Source organism: Crocuta crocuta, unplaced genomic scaffold (genome assembly GCF_008692635.1).
Source record: "Crocuta crocuta isolate KB4526 unplaced genomic scaffold, BGI_CrCroc_1.0 scaffold131, whole genome shotgun sequence".
NCBI classification, from domain to species: domain Eukaryota; kingdom Metazoa; phylum Chordata; class Mammalia; order Carnivora; family Hyaenidae; genus Crocuta; species Crocuta crocuta.
The window spans coordinates 8,906,169-8,923,249 of NW_027528977.1; the positions used below are offsets into that span (position 1 = coordinate 8,906,169).

At 42.1% G+C, this 17,081-nt stretch overlaps 1 protein-coding gene across 1 annotated transcript in view; it reads right to left on the bottom strand.

Annotated features, from left to right (window-relative positions):
- REEP5 (receptor accessory protein 5) overlaps positions 1 to 7,243 on the bottom strand; it is a 39,736-nt gene extending 32,493 nt beyond the window's left edge. Inside the window, exons 1-2 of the mRNA XM_077757201.1 lie at positions 7,073 to 7,243; positions 6,727 to 6,820 (exon numbers count right to left, since the gene is read on the bottom strand). Coding sequence (XP_077613327.1) covers positions 6,727 to 6,820; positions 7,073 to 7,190 — 212 coding nt within the window. The 5' untranslated portion in view covers positions 7,191 to 7,243. The remainder of the gene's footprint in view (positions 1 to 6,726; positions 6,821 to 7,072) is intronic.
- Between the last annotated feature and the right edge of the window lie 9,838 nt (positions 7,244 to 17,081).

The window sequence follows — 17,081 nt, forward strand, 5'->3', positions numbered from 1 at the left end:
TGGCTCAGGTCATGATCTCACAGTTCATGGGTTCAAGCCCTGCATCAGGCTCTGTGCTGCCAGCTCAGAGCCTGGAGCCTGTTTCAGATTCTGTATCTCGTGCTCTCTCTGCCCTTCCCCACTCACACTCCATCTCTCTCTCTCTCTCTCTCTCTCTCAAAAATAAATAAACATTTAAAAAATTTTTTTAATGGGCTGGTAAAGGACACAGAAGATAAAATCACACATCACCAAAGTGGGCATGAGATTTCAAAAGTGTTGCCAAATATAAGACTGTATGTCCATTAAAATGCTGGACTATAAACATATTTAATCTTTTTGAGTCTGGTACTAAAATATGCCTAAATATGCTTTCACAATGCTATGTAGTAACTGAGGGTTTCAGACCAAGTCTGTCCCCTGTGTGAACTTTGGAAACACACTCTACCTCTCTCTGTGCCTGGCTCATTTGAAAACTAAAGGAATTAGGAACACCTAGGTAGCTCAGTTCATTAAGCATCCGACTCTTGATCTCAGCTCAGGTCTTGATCTCAGGGTCATGAGTTCAAGCCCTATCAACATTGGGCTCCATGATGGGCATGGAGGCTACTTAAAAAAAAAAAGAAAAAAGAAAAGAAAACCAAAGGAATTAGATCACATGCTTGATCTCTCTAAGGCCCAACTCTAAAAGTCCCAGGAAGGTGGTAGTCTGATCTTTATGAAAAATATGAAATAAAAAGAAAAGTTAATAGACATTTTTGTGGAATTTTTAAAAAGTTGCTGAGTAGGATAAAAAGCAAACTCTCCTCTTTTCCTTTCTCTGCAGGACAAAAACAAAAATAGAAAATAAAGTCATTAGACTTTCCCTCATAATTCCATCTGAACAAGGGGCAAGACTAGCACCCACTTGAGGACCCCTGGTGAGGGCTGCCTTAGGTCTCTGGCAAGAGACTCTGCATGTGAGGGTGCAGCACAATACACGCTCCTACGGTATCTCTCAGACAGATTCTTATTTGTGCAATGTCATTAAAAGCAGGGCTGTGCCAGGGCACCTGGGTAGCTCAGTCTGTTAAACATCCAAATCTTGATTTTGGCTCAGGTCATGATCTCACGGTCGTGAGATGGAGCCCTGTACTGGGCTCCACGCTAGGTGTAGAACTTTCTTAAGATTGTCCCTCTCTCTCTCCCTCTGCCCTCACTGGCCTTTTGCAAAAAAAAAAAAAAAAGAAGAAGAAGAAGAAGAAGAAGAACCAAGTCTGCACCAGAAACAAAAGGCCATATGTTATAGGATTCCATTTATATGAAATGTCCAGAACAGGCAGATCCATAGAGACAGAAAGTACTAAGTGGTTTCTGGAGACCGGGGCATAGGAGAAATAGGGAGCGACTATTAATGGACCCAGTTTCTTTTGAGGGTGATGAAAATGTTTTGGAATTAGAGTAGTGATCGTTGCACAACTTTATGAATATACCAAACACTGAATTGTACACTTTAAAAAGGCTCCATGTGAATTATATGTCAGCAAATAAATAGGCAGCATGGGGGTGAGTCTACCGTAATAACAGGGGTTCCTACGATGCAGTGACCTGCCTTCTCTTCTCAGGAATAGAGGGAAGTAAAGAGATGACAGCAATTCTGTCAATAGCTCTTGACAATGAGAAGACAATTAGATTTCAGAGCCCCTGTACAGTGTGGCCAAAAAGTCTGGAAACGCAGGCACGTGATGTACACAGAAAATACTAGTAACCAGTAGGAAGGGGGTACCTCCTAAGGCATTAACTGCCCTTCTGGGAGCGCTGGCCAGGCCTCCAGCTGTCTGTGTTCCAACATGCCACAACCTGACCTGAAGCCAGGTAATGCCAGGGTCCCACCCACAGCTTTCCCAAGGTGGTGAGTCACAGGACAAGTAAGGAAGCCGTATGACCTTTTCCAAATTTTATTTCTGTGCCCTGCAGCCTCTAAGCCCAGTGCTGACCATTACACACAATCTGCGGGCCTCCCTACAGTGGAGGGAGAGGAGAGGAAACAGGGGGAGCAAAAGCTAAAGGTGAGAAAGGCTGAGACTGGCAATAGTTTTGCAGGATGGCCAGTTCCTAAAATGTAAATCCTATCAGGTCACCCCCTATTTAAATTTTTTATGTTTATTTCTTTAGTTTGAGAGAGAACATAAGCTGGGGAGAGGCAGAGAGAAGGAGTAACAGAATCCCAAGCAGGCTGTGTACCATCAGCACAGAGCCTGATGTGGGGCTCGAACTCACGAACCACAAGATCAAAACCTGAGCAGAGATCAAGAGTTGGACGCTTTACCGAATGAGCTACCCAGGCGCCCCTCATGTCACCCCCTATTTAAAAACCCATCCGGGGCTCTCTCTCAAAAAATAAATAAACACTGAACTTGTTTTTTTTAAAGGAACATCCAACTTTGGCTTAGGTCATGATCTTACAGTTTGTGAGTTCTAGTCCTGTGCAGAATCTGTGCTGACAGCTCAGAGCCTGAAGCCTACTTTAGATTCTGTGTCTCCATCTCTCTCAGTCCCTCCCCCACTTACCCGTCTGTGTCTCTCTCTTTCAAAAAATAAACATTAAAAAAAATTTTTTTTAACCCCTCCAAGGCAATCACACAACCTGCCAGCTCCCTACAACTACCAGGAACAAAAACTACACTTATCCACTGGCCACCAGCCCTGTCTGATGGCACCTGCCCCTCTCCGGGGTGATCTCACCTCTCTTCCCACTAAGAGCTTCCAAGCCACTGGTTCCTGGAACATACTGCTCTCTCTGCCTGGCTCTGATCTTGGCTGGCCTGGCACTTTCTCATTCCTCAAGCCTTAACTCAGATGGTATCTCAAATAAATATGAAAAGGGGGTCCTATCTGCGATCCCCTACCCCAGCTCTCTGTCGATTTTCTTCACAGGGGGTACTTACCAAACTGTGTCACTACTTTATTTATTGCAGTTCATGTTGGTAGGCTGTTCATTGAAACAGAATGGAGAGTGTGTCAACCTTAGCCCATCGTTTATCTAACATGCTGCCACAGTGCCTGGCATGTGGCTGGATTTGATTTTGCTCAATAGATGAACCCATATTGTTTAGAACAACTCTGTCTGGTGAACACAGGAAGAATTATAAGAGGCAAGGAGAACAATTAAAGGGAAGGAGATCATAGATCACAGTTTTTTAAATAAACTTTTAAAGTTTATTTATTTATTTTGAGAGAAACAGAGCATGAACAGGGGAAGGGCAGAGAGAGAGGGAGAGAGAGAATCCCAAGCAGGCTCTGCAGGGTCAGTGCAGAGCCCAGCATGGGACTCGAACTCAGGAAACTGTGAGATCATGACCTGAGCTGAAATCAAGAGTAGGAAGCTTAACTGACAAAGCTGTCCAGTTATCCCACATTTTAACTAACACTAATTTAGGTGCCACTAATAACACCATTTTCAAGGATTTTCTGACAATTACACAATTACACTGGTTAAGCAATGAACAAACTTGATTAGACTAATATTTAACACTGATTGCCTAAATTTTACTCACAGGGGGTCTGTGTGCTTTATACTGCGTACACAGTCCCACACCACCTTGACAAAGCAGAGGCCAGGTGGGGCCCAGGGTCAGCAGGCCATTTTTTCCCTCTCTTGTACCCCATCTTCAAGTGTAACAAGCACAGGTTACTGCTGCTGCTCTACATCACGTGTTCTCAACATTAGCTGACATTAGAATCCTTTACAAATAGTAAAAGATCAAGGAGCCAGAATCCCCCAAACCCAAGCTGCATTCCAGCCCAATTACACCAGAATCTCTGGAGGCACTAGTATTTTTTGAAGGCTCCTCAGAAAACACCAATGAGCATCTAAAGCTGAGAACCATTGTTTTAAAGAAAAGTCCAAATACCCTCCGAGAGAAAGTTTCACTTAATTTCCTTATGGTCAGAGAATCTTATTTTTATTTTATAGGTAAAAGAGTTGCGTCTACAAAAGGGAAGCATCCTATGAATAAATACCACACTAGAGATGCTCATTATTTCCTGAATTTTTGCTTAAATCATTAAATTCCTTTTATTAGATTTTTAGCACTTTTCCAACTCCTAGTGAGGTGTACTACAAATGTCACTTTGCCTCAGCGTATTCAAATAGAAAAGAAAGTATACATACTTGGTGAATAGAATTAACTCTGAAATATGTAAAACCCACCCACCTGATGCACTCAGAAATATGACTCTCTATTATTTCACAGAATTCTGAGCAATAGACAAGAGCATTTAGCTTCCTGAAGGTAAAAAGAGCCAATGCTATTCAGTTGACTGCAGAAAATGAATGAATAACTACAAAAAAATTATTTAAAGAAAAACAAACCTGAAATTGACTTGCTTTAAAATAGGACTGAAAAGGTTCCTCCTGGAATTAATCCACTTCAGGTCAAGGAGAAACATACTTGAATTCTGTCTGTACCTTCAGTCACATACACTTCTGCCCATATCTGAATCTACACACCCTACCTAGAAACAGATTTTTACTTCACTAAAGCCCACACCAGTGATGTCTTCACACCAACAGAGAAGGTTATGTTTCTTACAGGATTATGTACCAAACGGTACTGACGTGGAAAAGTTTTTCATGCTGTTCAGTATTTCCAAAAATCTCTATTCCTTGCTAGTTCAAAATAATTTAAGCAGCTAAGCAGTTACTAAAATGCCACCCAATATTTGTTCAAAATATAATCAATAACCTGTAAACCACAAACCTGAAAAATGCTTCAAACTCTTTCTTATTAAAGAAACTTCAGCTCAGGTTATGATCTCACGGATCATGGGTTCGATCCCTGCGTCGGGCCCTGTGCTGACAGCCAGCTCAGAGACTGCAGCCTGTTTCAGATTCTGTATCTCTCTCTCTGACCTTCCCCTGCTCAAACTGTCTCTCTCTCTCTCTCTCTCTCTCAGAAATAAGTAAAACATTAAAAAAAGTTTTTAAACTCTTGGAGCATATGGGTGGCTTAGTCCACTGAGCATCTGACTCTTGATTTCGGCTCAGGTCATGATCTCGTGGGTTCGTGAGTTTGAGTCCCACATCAGGCTCTGTGATGATGGTGTGGAGCCTGCTTGGGATTTTGTCTCTTCTTCTGTCTGCCGATCTTCCACTTGTTCTCTCCCTCTCTCTCTCAAAATAAATAAACATTGAAAAAAAATTTTTTTTAACTCTTGCAAGTAGAATACACAATCAGAAGGAATGTACATTTATGTTATTTTGTCTGTTATCATAGACATGTGATGCCAAGCCATTTTTTTAAGTTTATTTATTTACTTAGAGAGAGACAGTGTACATAAGCAGGGTAGAGGCAGAGAGAGAATTCTAAGCAGGCTTTGCAGGGTCAGTACAGGGCCCAACGCTGGGCTGGATCTCAAAAAACCATGAGATCATGACCTGAGCCAAAATCAAGAATCAGAAGCTTAACCAACTGAGCTACCCAGGTGCCCCACAAGCCATTTTTATAATCAGTGTTGCCTACAAACTTTCTATATACACCTACACCATATTCTCAGTAGATTACATTTTTGGAAAACTTTTATTCTTGTACCGTTTTTACTGATCTGAAAGACAAACCGGTTTTCCTGGTATGCCCTTCACAATCTTTTGGTATACTCATGCCACCTGAATGGTGCTTTAGCAGGTAATGCTGGATAAGGGTAAACACTTTTCTCAACATGAAGACAGGACCTCCAAATTCATAAACAAGCAGTATCCTAATATAGCCAGACTTCATGGAGTGCTACTAAGTGTGTGCACCCGACTAATACAGCAACAACTTACGTAACTTCAAATTAATTGTTCAAATCAGAACTTGTAAAACATGTTTCCTCCTTTCTAGTCATATATTAAATTCTAGTCTGCCCTGTAATAGACCCAAGATGTAATAAATATATTATAAGTGTCTTAGCCTCCCAGCCGAAATTTTTTCTTTTATCTCTGTGGGTGAGAAAACTTGCAGAGACCAATTCAATGAAAGCAAAACCCACCAGCTCTCTCAGGTACAGGTGTAGAGTAAAATAGTTCATTTGTGGGAAAGAATTCCTATCTGAATGAATGAAAAAATAAAATTGTAATTTTCAAAATAAACATTGTAGGGTAAAAACCTCAAGTAGTAATAAATTCAAATTCATTTTTGAGTTTAATTATATAAATGAGTCATTTCTATTACCAAGGAGCTACATTAGGAATGCATTTTATAAGGTTGATTTTATTTTTATCCTAAGGTGTTTTCCATTTGCCTGTAATAAATGGCCAGTCTTCTCAAAATCAAGAAAGCAAAATTCCCCCCAGTTTCTGCATTAACATTAATTTTGAATTAGGGAAGTCCCATTTGATTGGGTTTTACTGTCTATGCACATAAATACAAGGTGAAATAACCATTTAAATAATTGTTAGGGAGAAGGAATCAGCTTTCTGCACCCTGTTGAGATCTCCCCACCAGTAAAGGCGGGAGGACTTTGTTGCAACGCTCTCCACTTGTGCATCCATTAGAAGTTACCCACCCCGCCAGCATAATCTGATGAAATAAGCATTTCGGCTAGTCATCAGGCGATCCCACATCAAGCTAAGGCTCTAAAATGTATACCCTTAAGCAGTGACTACCTTCTGGTGCACTGACCGCTCTCCCAGGAAAATGCGGATGTGTTAGTAACTAGGGCAGCCCTGGACAGAGGATGGGGGAGGGAAGGGAAGGAACGCAGGGTTGACCGGGAGCCACTTACGAGACGTAGGCTGGGTAGCCAAATCCTATCAAGTTGCAGAGGAGAGAAGCTCCATAACCGAACATCAGATACAAAGCCACCAGCCCGATGACACCTGGAGACACGAGGAGAGAAGTGGGTCTTGTGGCACAAGAAGCGCTAAGCCGGACAGCCCCCGCCCACACCGCAAGGCTGGGCCTAGTATAGNCCCTGGCTTTCCCGGGTGGCCCGACGGGCGCCGAGGATGCCTCTCGCCCCCGTCTGTCACCGACACCACCACTTCCGAACCCCCTTCCCGCTCGCTTCCCCAGCAGCTGCTGCAGCAGCTGCTCCCGGGGCCCTGCAGCTGCGGCGACCGCGCACCCACCGAGCGCGATGTATCTCCGGTTCACGCCGGTCTTGGCCTCGAGCTTGGCCAAAAGGTCGGTCATGCAGTTCTTCTCCTTCAGAAACCGGTCGAACCTCTCCCTCACGGCCGCAGACATGGCTAGGACCTTCGCACCGCCGCCCGCACTGCTCCTAGTGCCTGGTGGCCGCCGAGCGCNAGCCTTAATCCACCGTTGGTCGAGACCGGTGAGACTCTTGTGAGCTCCTCTGGCAAATCGGGAGAGTGCAAAAGCAGGTGGAAAGGAGGAGGCTGCTCCCGCCCGCGGTGCAGCGGGACTGGCTTCACGTGCCTGTACTTCTGTGCTAACTCCGCCAAGGCATCTGAATTCTAAAAATTGAAACGTACGAGCGTCCTGACAGAACTCCTTGACGGGGACCTGCTTTTTCCCTCGTTGCGAGAACTCGGCACCGTTTTTCTCAAGTCTTTTTGGAAAGACTCTTGGAGAGACTTAAAACACTCTCCCCTGGGGGACACCCTTTCCAAGAAAGGACTGCATTACGTAAACCTTCTTATGGTGGACTTGAATTTGATTCATGTCTGATATCCTGGAAACGTTTCCTCCCCCACTCCCCTACCCCCCGCCCCAGGGGAGACAGTAGTCTGCAGTTGCCTACAAGCAAAACACCCTGGAGAAGGTAATTCTAAGACTTAGGGCAGGGCCTCGCTTTGTGGCCTTCAGGATGTCAAGCTCCTGCTCTTCCTCCACCGAAACTTTGGCTCTTGTTATCTCTCACCATATTATATCAGGAAACTCCTTTCGAAATTATTCTTTATGACTCCTGTGACCTGCTCAACTGGGGTAGAGCTTTCCTCGCTGCTTATTAAGCTTCAGAGCTCCCAGTTACTTACAGACTAGAACTCTGGTTCCTGAGTACCTAGCACCCACTGGCTCAGCACGCAAACTGGCCCCCTGCGTTTCCTCTTTGTCCTACACAATCCTTCTGCTCGTTTCAGATTGACTTAGCTATAGCACTGCCTTCCACTTCTGCTAAAAAAAGAAAAAAGAAAAAAAAAAAAGCTATCTTGCCCACTCCTGGCTTTTTACTTTCCCTTTACTCTAATTCTCCTTCCTCTTATCTTCCCTAGAAATTCTTAGCTCAATTATCTCAGTGCTCTCACCACCATCCAGCCACATCAGTGAACGTATTAAATCAAATAAAAAATTAATGGATTATTGTGACAGCCTCTCAAATAATCTGCCCATTTCCGTCTTTCCACCTGCAGCCAATTCTCAACATGTCAGCCAATTGGATCTTTAAAAAATTTTTTTTGTTTTTAAGTTTACTTGTTATTTTGAGAGAGACACAGAGCATGAGTGGGGCAGGGGCAGAGAGAGTGAGAGAGAATCCCAAGCAGGCTCCATGCCACAAGCACAGGGCTGGATCCAGGGCTCAGTCCCACCAACCCTGAGATCATGACCTGAGCCGAAACCAAGAGTCGGTCACTTAACCCACTGAGCTACCCAGGTGCCCCGCCAATTGGATCTTTTCAAAATGTGGGTCAAATGTGTTCTTTTTTGCTCTGAACCCTCCAGTAGCTTTCCATCTGTCATAGGTGATGTAATTCATGCCTCTCTCTTCTGATTTCATCTACTGCCTGACTCCTTGCTATACCTCAAACAAGCTGAATGCATTTCTTCCTCAGGCCTTTCACCCTTCTTCTAGCTCCATGGTTCTTAACTAGCGGTGATTCTGCCCCACACAGGACATGTGGCAATGTCTGAAGACATCTTTGGTTATCAAATAGATAGATGGTCACAGCTGAGGAAGTGGATGCTGCTAGTATCTGGTGGATAGCGGCCAGGGGTGCTGCTAAAAATCCTACTGTGTACGGGACAGCCCTCCCACAACAAGATTATCCAGGCCTTAGTGTCAATAGTACTGTTATGGGGACACTTCCCTTATCTGGTAAGCTCCAGGTAACCGCTTAACTGTCTCCTCTCACTTTCCAGGTCTTTATTCAAATGGCACCTTGGTGGGGCCTTCTCTGATCCCAAATTGCAACCCCCAATGCTCTCTAGCTCCTGGCTTGCTTTTCTCCACAGCAATTACTGTCTGACATTCTATATGTCGTACTTGTAAAAGAATATATATACATATTTTTTAAAATGACATTGTTTTGATTTATTTAATTCTGGTATAGTTAACAGACAGTGTTATATGAGTTGCAGGTGTACAATGTAGTGATTCAACAGTTCTGTACATTGTTCAGTGTTCATCAGGATAAGTGTACTCTTCAATCCCTTCACCTATTTTACCCATCCCCGCACCCCCACCCCTCTGTAACTATCAGTTTGTTCTCTATAATCAAGAGCTCTTTTCCTTTGTTCCTTTGTTCCTTAAATTCTACATACGAGTAAAACCATATGATATTTCTCTTTCTTTGTCTGGTTTACTTCCTTTTTACTCTCTCGATTCATTCACATTGTTGCAGATGGCAAGTGTACAGGTCCCTTTTAGGCAACAGGCTTGAGCAGTGGAAACTTGAGCAAGGCAAAAGGGTCCACAGTGACCACCAGGCAAACGCAAACAGGCTCATTAAGCCATTGGCCCTAACCAACCAATGGGCTGCTTACAACCAGGCACAGTTCCTAAGATGACCAAAAAGGGGAAATTCCATACATTGCCATACTCCCTTACTCCACCCTGTAATGTAGCCTCTCACCATTGCTTCATGGCAGGCAGCCCGTCCTTTGCTGTCCTGCCTGCTGCTCTTTGGCAGTGTATTAAGTCAACTTCTAGCACCTTTGTTCTGCCGTGGGTGAATTCTTTCACTGCCTGAGCCACCAACCCCCACCCAATGGGGGCAGCAAGATTTCCTTCATTTTATTGCTGAATAATATTCCTTTGTATATAAATATATATACACAAAGGAATATAATATTATATATATTTTGTATTTGTGTGTATGTGTGTGTGTATACACATATATATCACCTCTTCTTTATCCATTCATCTATCGGTGGACAGTTGGACCCTTCCAGAACTTGGCAATTGTAAATAATGCCACAATAAATACAGGGATGCATGTATCCCTTTGGATTGGTGTTTTGTATTTTTGAGGTAAATACCCAGGAATATGATTATTAGATCATATGGTAATTCTATCTTTAATTTTTTGAGGAGCCTCCAAACGGTTTTCCACAGTGGCTGCACCAGTTTGCATTCCTATTGACAGGGCATGAGGACTGAGGGTTCCTTTTTGTCCTCATCCTTGCCAATGGTGGTTGTTTCTTGCGTGTTTGATTTTAACCATTCTGACAGGTGTGAGGTGGGTGAGATCTCATTGTGTTTTGATTTGTATTTCCCTGATGATGAATGATGTTGAGCACCTTTTCGTGTGCCTGTTTGCCATCTGTACGTCTTCTTTGGAGAAATGCCTCTTCCTATGTTCTACCCATTTTTTCATTGGATCATTTGGTTTTTTGGTGTTGGGTTGTATAAGTTCTCTTTTCTATTTTGGATATTAGCACTTTATGGGATATGTTATTTGCAAATATCTTCACCCATTCTGTAGGTTGTCTTTTAGTTTTGTTGATTGTTTCCTTTGCTGTGCAGAAACTTTATTTTCATGTAGACTCAATAGTGTGTTTTTCCTTCTGTTTCCCTTGACTCAAGAAACATATATACATATCTAGAAAAATGTTGCTACAGCCAATGTCAGAGAAATTACATTTCTGTGCTCTCTTTCATAATTTTTATGGTTTTCTGTCTCACATTTTGGTATTTAATTCATTTTGAGTTTATTTTTGTGTATGGTGCAAGAAAGTGGTACAGTTTAATTCTTTTGCATGTAGCTGTCAACTTTTCCCAACACCACTTGTTGAAGAGACTATCTTTTCCCAATTGGATATTCTTGCCTCCTTTGTTGAAGAGTAACTGACCATATAAACATGTATTGATTTCTGGGCTTTCTATTCCGTTCTGTTGATCTATGTGTCTATTTTTGTGCCAGTACTACACTGTTTTGACTACTACAGTTTTGTAATATAACTTGAAATCTGGAATTATGATACCACTTTTTTTCAAGATTGTTTTGGCTATTCGGGGTCTTTTGTGGTTCCATACGAATTTTAGGATTCCTTGTTCTAGTTCTGTGAAAAATACTGTTGGTATTTTGATAGGGATTGCATTAAATCTGTAGATTGCTTTGGGGAGTATGGACATTTTAGCAATATTTGTTCTTCCAACCCGTGAGCATGAAATGTCTTGCTGTTTGTGTCATCCTCAATTTCTTTCAGTAGTGCTTTATAGTTTTCATAGTGTAGGTCTTTGACCTCAAGTTTATTCTTAGGTATGTTATTATTTTTAGTACAATTGTAAATGGAATTGTTTTCTTAATTTCACTTTCTGCTGCTTCAATATTAGTGTTTAGAAATGTAATGAATTTCTATGCATTGATATTATATCCTGTGACCTTACTGAATTCATTACCAGTTCTAGTAGTTTTTTTGGTTGAGTCTTATAGTTTTCTATATGGCATCATGTCATCTGCAAACAGTGAAACTTTTACTTCTTCCTTAACAGTCTGGATATCTTTTATTCCATTTTCTTATCTGACTGCTGTGGCTAGGACTTCCAGTACTATGTTGAATAAAAGTGACCAGAGTGGACATCTTGCCTTATTCCTGATCTTGGGGAAGAAACTCTCAGTTTTTCATCATTGAGGATGATGTTTGCTGTGGGTTTTTAATAAATGGCCTTTATTATATTGGGATTTGTTTCCTCTAAACTTACATTGTTGAGACTTTTTATCAAGAATGGATATTGTACTTTGTCAAATGCATTTTCTGCATTTATTGAAATGATAATGTGGTTTTATATTTTTTCTTATTGATATGTTGTATCATGATGATTGATTAGCTAATATTGAACTGTCCTTACATCCAGGGAACAAATCCCACTTGATCAAGATGAATAATTATTTTTAATGTATTGTTGCATTCAGTTTGTTAATATTATGTTGAGGATTTTTGCATCAGAGATACAGTTCTCTATATGTTATACTTTTTAAATTGTTCTTCTTGAGCGCCTGGGTGGCTCAATCGTTGAGTGTCCAACTGTTGATTTTGGCTCAGGTTGTGATCACAGGGTCATGGGATTGAGCCCAGCATCACACGCTACACCAAGTGTGGAGCCTGCTCAAGATTCGCTCTCTCTCCTTCTGCCCCTCTTTCCTACTTGGGTGTATTCTCTGTCTTGGAAAGGAGAGGAGAGGAGAGGAGAGGAGAGGAGAGGAGAGGAGAGGAAGGAAGGAAGGAAGGAAGGAGGGAGGGAGGGAGGAAAAAATAGCTTTTCTCTCCCCATTACATTATGGGCTCCACCAACATAGATATTTTTGCCTATTTTGTTTACTTCTTTATCTTAAACACCTGGAATAATGCCTGGCACTTAATAGCTGTTCAGAGACAATTTTTTGAATAAATGGCTATGTAACATGCATTGTACTACCCAGTAGTCTAAGTGCTACATGTACTAATTCCTTTAGTCCTCATGATAGCATGAGGCAGATACTATCTGTTTTATCCTCATTTAAGGAAAGAAAATGGGGTATAGCAAAGTCTCATGAATGTCAGAGCTAGAATTCAGACCCAGACTCTTACCCCTATATTATACTGCCAATATAGGTTGAATTGCATCCACCAAAAAAGATAAGTTGGAATCCTAACCCTCTGTACCTCAGAATGTGATCTTATTTGGAGAAAGGGTGTTTACAAAGGCAGTCAAGTTAAAATGAGGTTATTACGATGAGCTCTAATCCAATATGACTGGTGTCCTCATGGAAAGGGAGAATTTGGACAGAGACAGACACACATAGAGGGACAGATGTGAGGTACGCAGGACGAGGCCCTCTGTCTGTATGCCAAGGAGACAGACCTAAAGCAGAGCCTTCCCTCACAGCCCTCAGAGGAAAGCAACCTTGTGGACATCTTGATCTTTAACTTCTGGCATCCAGAACTATGAGACAATAAATTTATGTTATTTAAGCCAATCACTTTGTGGTATTTTGTTATAGCAGCCCTAGCAAACTATTATAACCACCTACAAGAAGCGCTCGATTTGGAACTTTTAGCCAGTTGTAAGTTTGTATAATATCCCACTAAATGATTGCAGTAATTATTACTTAAGTAGAAGTTGGAGTCATGTTTTTGAGTACTTCAGATGATTCACAATTTGATATCTTTAAGGTTCTTTAGCCAAGGAGCAAAATCCTTTTAAGTTATGTATTCAAATCAGCCTAGATTTTTTAAACTTTATTTATGTTGAGAGAAAGAGAGAGAGAGGGACAGAGGGAGGGAGTGTGGGGAGGGGCAGAGAAAGAGAGAGAATCCCAAGCAGGCTCTGTACTTGCAGCACAGAGCCTGACTTAGGACTCGATCCTGTGAACCACAGGATCATAACCTGAGCCAAGATCTAGAGTTGGACACTCAACCAACTGAGCCACCCAGGCCCCCAAATCAGCGTAGATTTTTGTCACTGTGTTTCATACAGTGTCAATATTTGTCCTATATCAACTATGCATGAAGTACCTGGAAACATACTATTCATTTGGATTTCTTTTCTATAAATATTGCTCCTTTCTTACTTTTTAAAAAAAAAAAATTTATTTATTTCTGAGAGAGAGAGAGAGAGAGAGAGAGCAGGGGAGGGTCAGAGAGAGAGGGAGATACANGTCTATAAATATTGCTCCTTTCTTACTTTTTAAAAAAAAAAATTTTATTTATTTCTGAGAGAGAGAGAGAGAGAGCAGGGGAGGGTCAGAGAGAGAGGGAGATACAGAATCTGAAACAGGCTCTAGGCTCTGTGCTGGCTGCCAGCACAGAGCCCAACACGAGGCTCAAACCCACGAACCGTGAGATCATGACCTGAGCCAAAGTCAGACACTCAACCAACTGAGCCACCCAGGTGCCCCGCTCTTTTCTTACTTTTGTCGTGACTTAAATTCCAAACGTTTTCCTTTCTGCATCCTTCTACCTAATACTAGTAAGATAAAGCAGCACAGGAAGGCATAGTATGTGGAGCACTATCTCTGAACCCAGTTTGTATAGGTGAAATCCCAGCCCCACCATTTAGCTGTGTGACTTTGGGCAAGTTACATAAACTCTCTGTACTTCTGTTGGCTCATTTGTAAAATAGGGATAACAATAGTACCAACGTCACAGGATTGTCATGATGATTAAATAAATTATAATTTTCAAAGTTTATGGAAAGATGCCTAATGCAAAATAAGTGTTAAATAATTTAAGAAAGAAGAAGAACACAGCTACGCATTAAAATTGAGGTAGAAGAATATTACCTAATTCTTATCTTTAGGAAATTACAGTCAGTTTGGGGACTCTGGGACCCTTAGGTCATCCATTCATCTCTACAAAGCTTAGTCTCTTTCATAGATGAGAAAGAGATGCAGATGATGAGAACTTGGCTTTAGGTCTCAGACCATTCACTCGCTCATATTTATGGAATATAGCCTATGTGCCAGATGCTGCCAGACCTGGGAACCAGACAGACCAGGTCTCTATCTGGAAGACCATGGGGAAGGTTGGCATGAAGCAAGTTGACTTTGGCAATTGCTAAGAAGGAAGTCAAACCAACCTGGGATGATGCAAATGCTATTACTCTGTCTCTCATGGGCTGCAGAAGAAAACTGCCAAAGATCTGTGATAGAACACCTGTTTCTTCGGGTTAAGAAACTTTCTGAACTACTTGAAGTCATGAACACACTTTTGTTCTGTCGTATATGTTAGGAAGAAGATGTGCATAATCTCCCCAGAGAATCACCACCCCCACACATTTGGAGGGGACCCTGGTGTTTATTGGAGCCTGGCACCAATGAGGCAGCCAGCCTTCCCTGTCAGGAGACCTTCAGCCCCTGCAGACACAGCTCTGTGAACACACACCTCTCCCTCTGCCTCAGGGAGCTGATGGCCAGTGATGTCACAGAAATAAGGAGGGGAAAAGACAAAGTTAAAACCTGAGACACAGAAAGGAGGAAAATGCAGAGGCTGAATGTAACTTAAGAAAGAGTATTCAAAGGGGTACCTGGGTGGCTCAGTCAGTTGAGCATCTGACTTTGGCTCAGGTCATGATCTCATGGTTCATGGGTTTGAGCCCTGCATCAGGCTCTGTGTCTCCCTCTCTCTCTACCCCTCCCCTGCTCATGCTCTCTCTCAGTCTCACTCTCAAAAATTAATAAACGTTAAAAAAAAAGAAAGAGTATTTTAAAAATGCGAACATTATGGTGCTTCACTGAATACATTTGAGTTATGTTTTGTTTTTCTCATTTGTCGTATTCTTAAACCTCTTCTACTAAAAATATGGACAAAGCATTTTATTATGTCTCCACTGAACAAACAGGAAGTAGAATTTAGAAAATTACTGCTCACAATTGAGAGTCAGCCAACCTGAGGATATCCTTTTATTCAGCAAAGTATTTTTCTTCTGAAATCAAATGCCATAGGTCACTGCTATTGCACATAAATCTGGAGCTTTTCACCAGATATAATGGTGCCCTCTAATTCACACGTTCATTTCTCTGGTGGCACCTGCACAAGAGACAAATAGAAAATAAGTCACTGAGAGATTGTTTCTCGAGGTTCAAGACCAGTTAATCCAGTTCTGGACAAACCATGGCCTTTAGACTCCATACTGGGGTATTACTGTGTCCATTGACCCTGAGATATGGTTCAATCCAGATTTGCCGCATAGCCTACAGGGCAGTATGCACTTTTGCTTCTTTCCATGTAGAAGAAGGACCAGAGTCAGACAATTGTGTGCACTTCCCTTTATGACTAGGCATTAGGGGAATTCAGTTAACTTGAATAAAGGAACTAGCCAGTTATTAATTTCCTATAGCTGCTGCAACAAATTACTACAAACTTAGTGGCTTAAAACAGCACAGATGTACTCTCTTATAGTTCTTGACCTGTCTGACACCAGTCTCAATGGGCTCAATCAAGTTATCGTCAGCAGGGTTACATTCCTTTTTCAAGGCTCAGGGGAAGATCAGGATTTGTGTGTGTGTGTGTGTGTGTGTGTGGCTCATTTGGGGTTGTTGGCAGAAACTCAATTCTGTGGTTGTGGGACTGAGGGCCCCATTTCCTTCCTCATCTTCAAAGCCAGCAGCACTGGGTTGAATCCCTCTCAGACTTAAAATTTCTCTTTCTTTTTCTTTGGTCTCATCTCTCTGTCTCATCTGTCTTCCACTTCAATTTTCAAGGTTTCATGTGATTAGATTGAGTCCATCCAGGTAATCCAAAATGATCTCCCAATTTTAAGGTCCACAACCTTAATCACATCTGCAGAGTTCCTTTTGCCATCTAATGGGATATACTTCAAATTCTGGAAACTAGGGTTAGGACATCTTTGGGAGGCCATTATTTTGGCTACTGTGCCAGCCTTCGGTGCGGGATCTGTAACCAGGCTCAAGGTCCCTGAAAAGAATAAACATGTTGAGATTAATCAACCCATGTAGTCCTTTCCCTCACACTGAGAGCCCACCCAGGACATGGCACAGGCTTAAGGCACAGGCCTCTAGAGCAAATGCCCTAAGCATTCCTTACTTACTGTGTGATTTTAGTAAAGTTCTCAAGCTCCAAAAGCCCCACTTTCCTCAGCCTAGAAAATGAAGTTAATGTCAGTATCACCTGCTATAGGCTGAATGGTTGTGTACTCCCCAAATTCTTATGTTGAACCTAATGCCAAATGTGACCATATTTGGAGGTGGGGCCCTTAGGGAGTGACCAGGTCATGAGGGTGGAGCCTTCATAATGGGATTAGTGCCCTTACAGAAGAGACCCCAGAGAGCTCCCTCACCCCTCCCACCCTGTAAGGACACAGAGAGAAGATGGGTGTGTCTATAAACCAGGAAGTGAGCTCTTACCAGGCATGGAATCTGCTGGTACCTTGAACTTGGATTTCCCAGCCTCCAGAACTGTGAGAAGCAAATGCTGTTTAAGTCACTTAGTGTATTTTTGTCATAGCAGCCCACA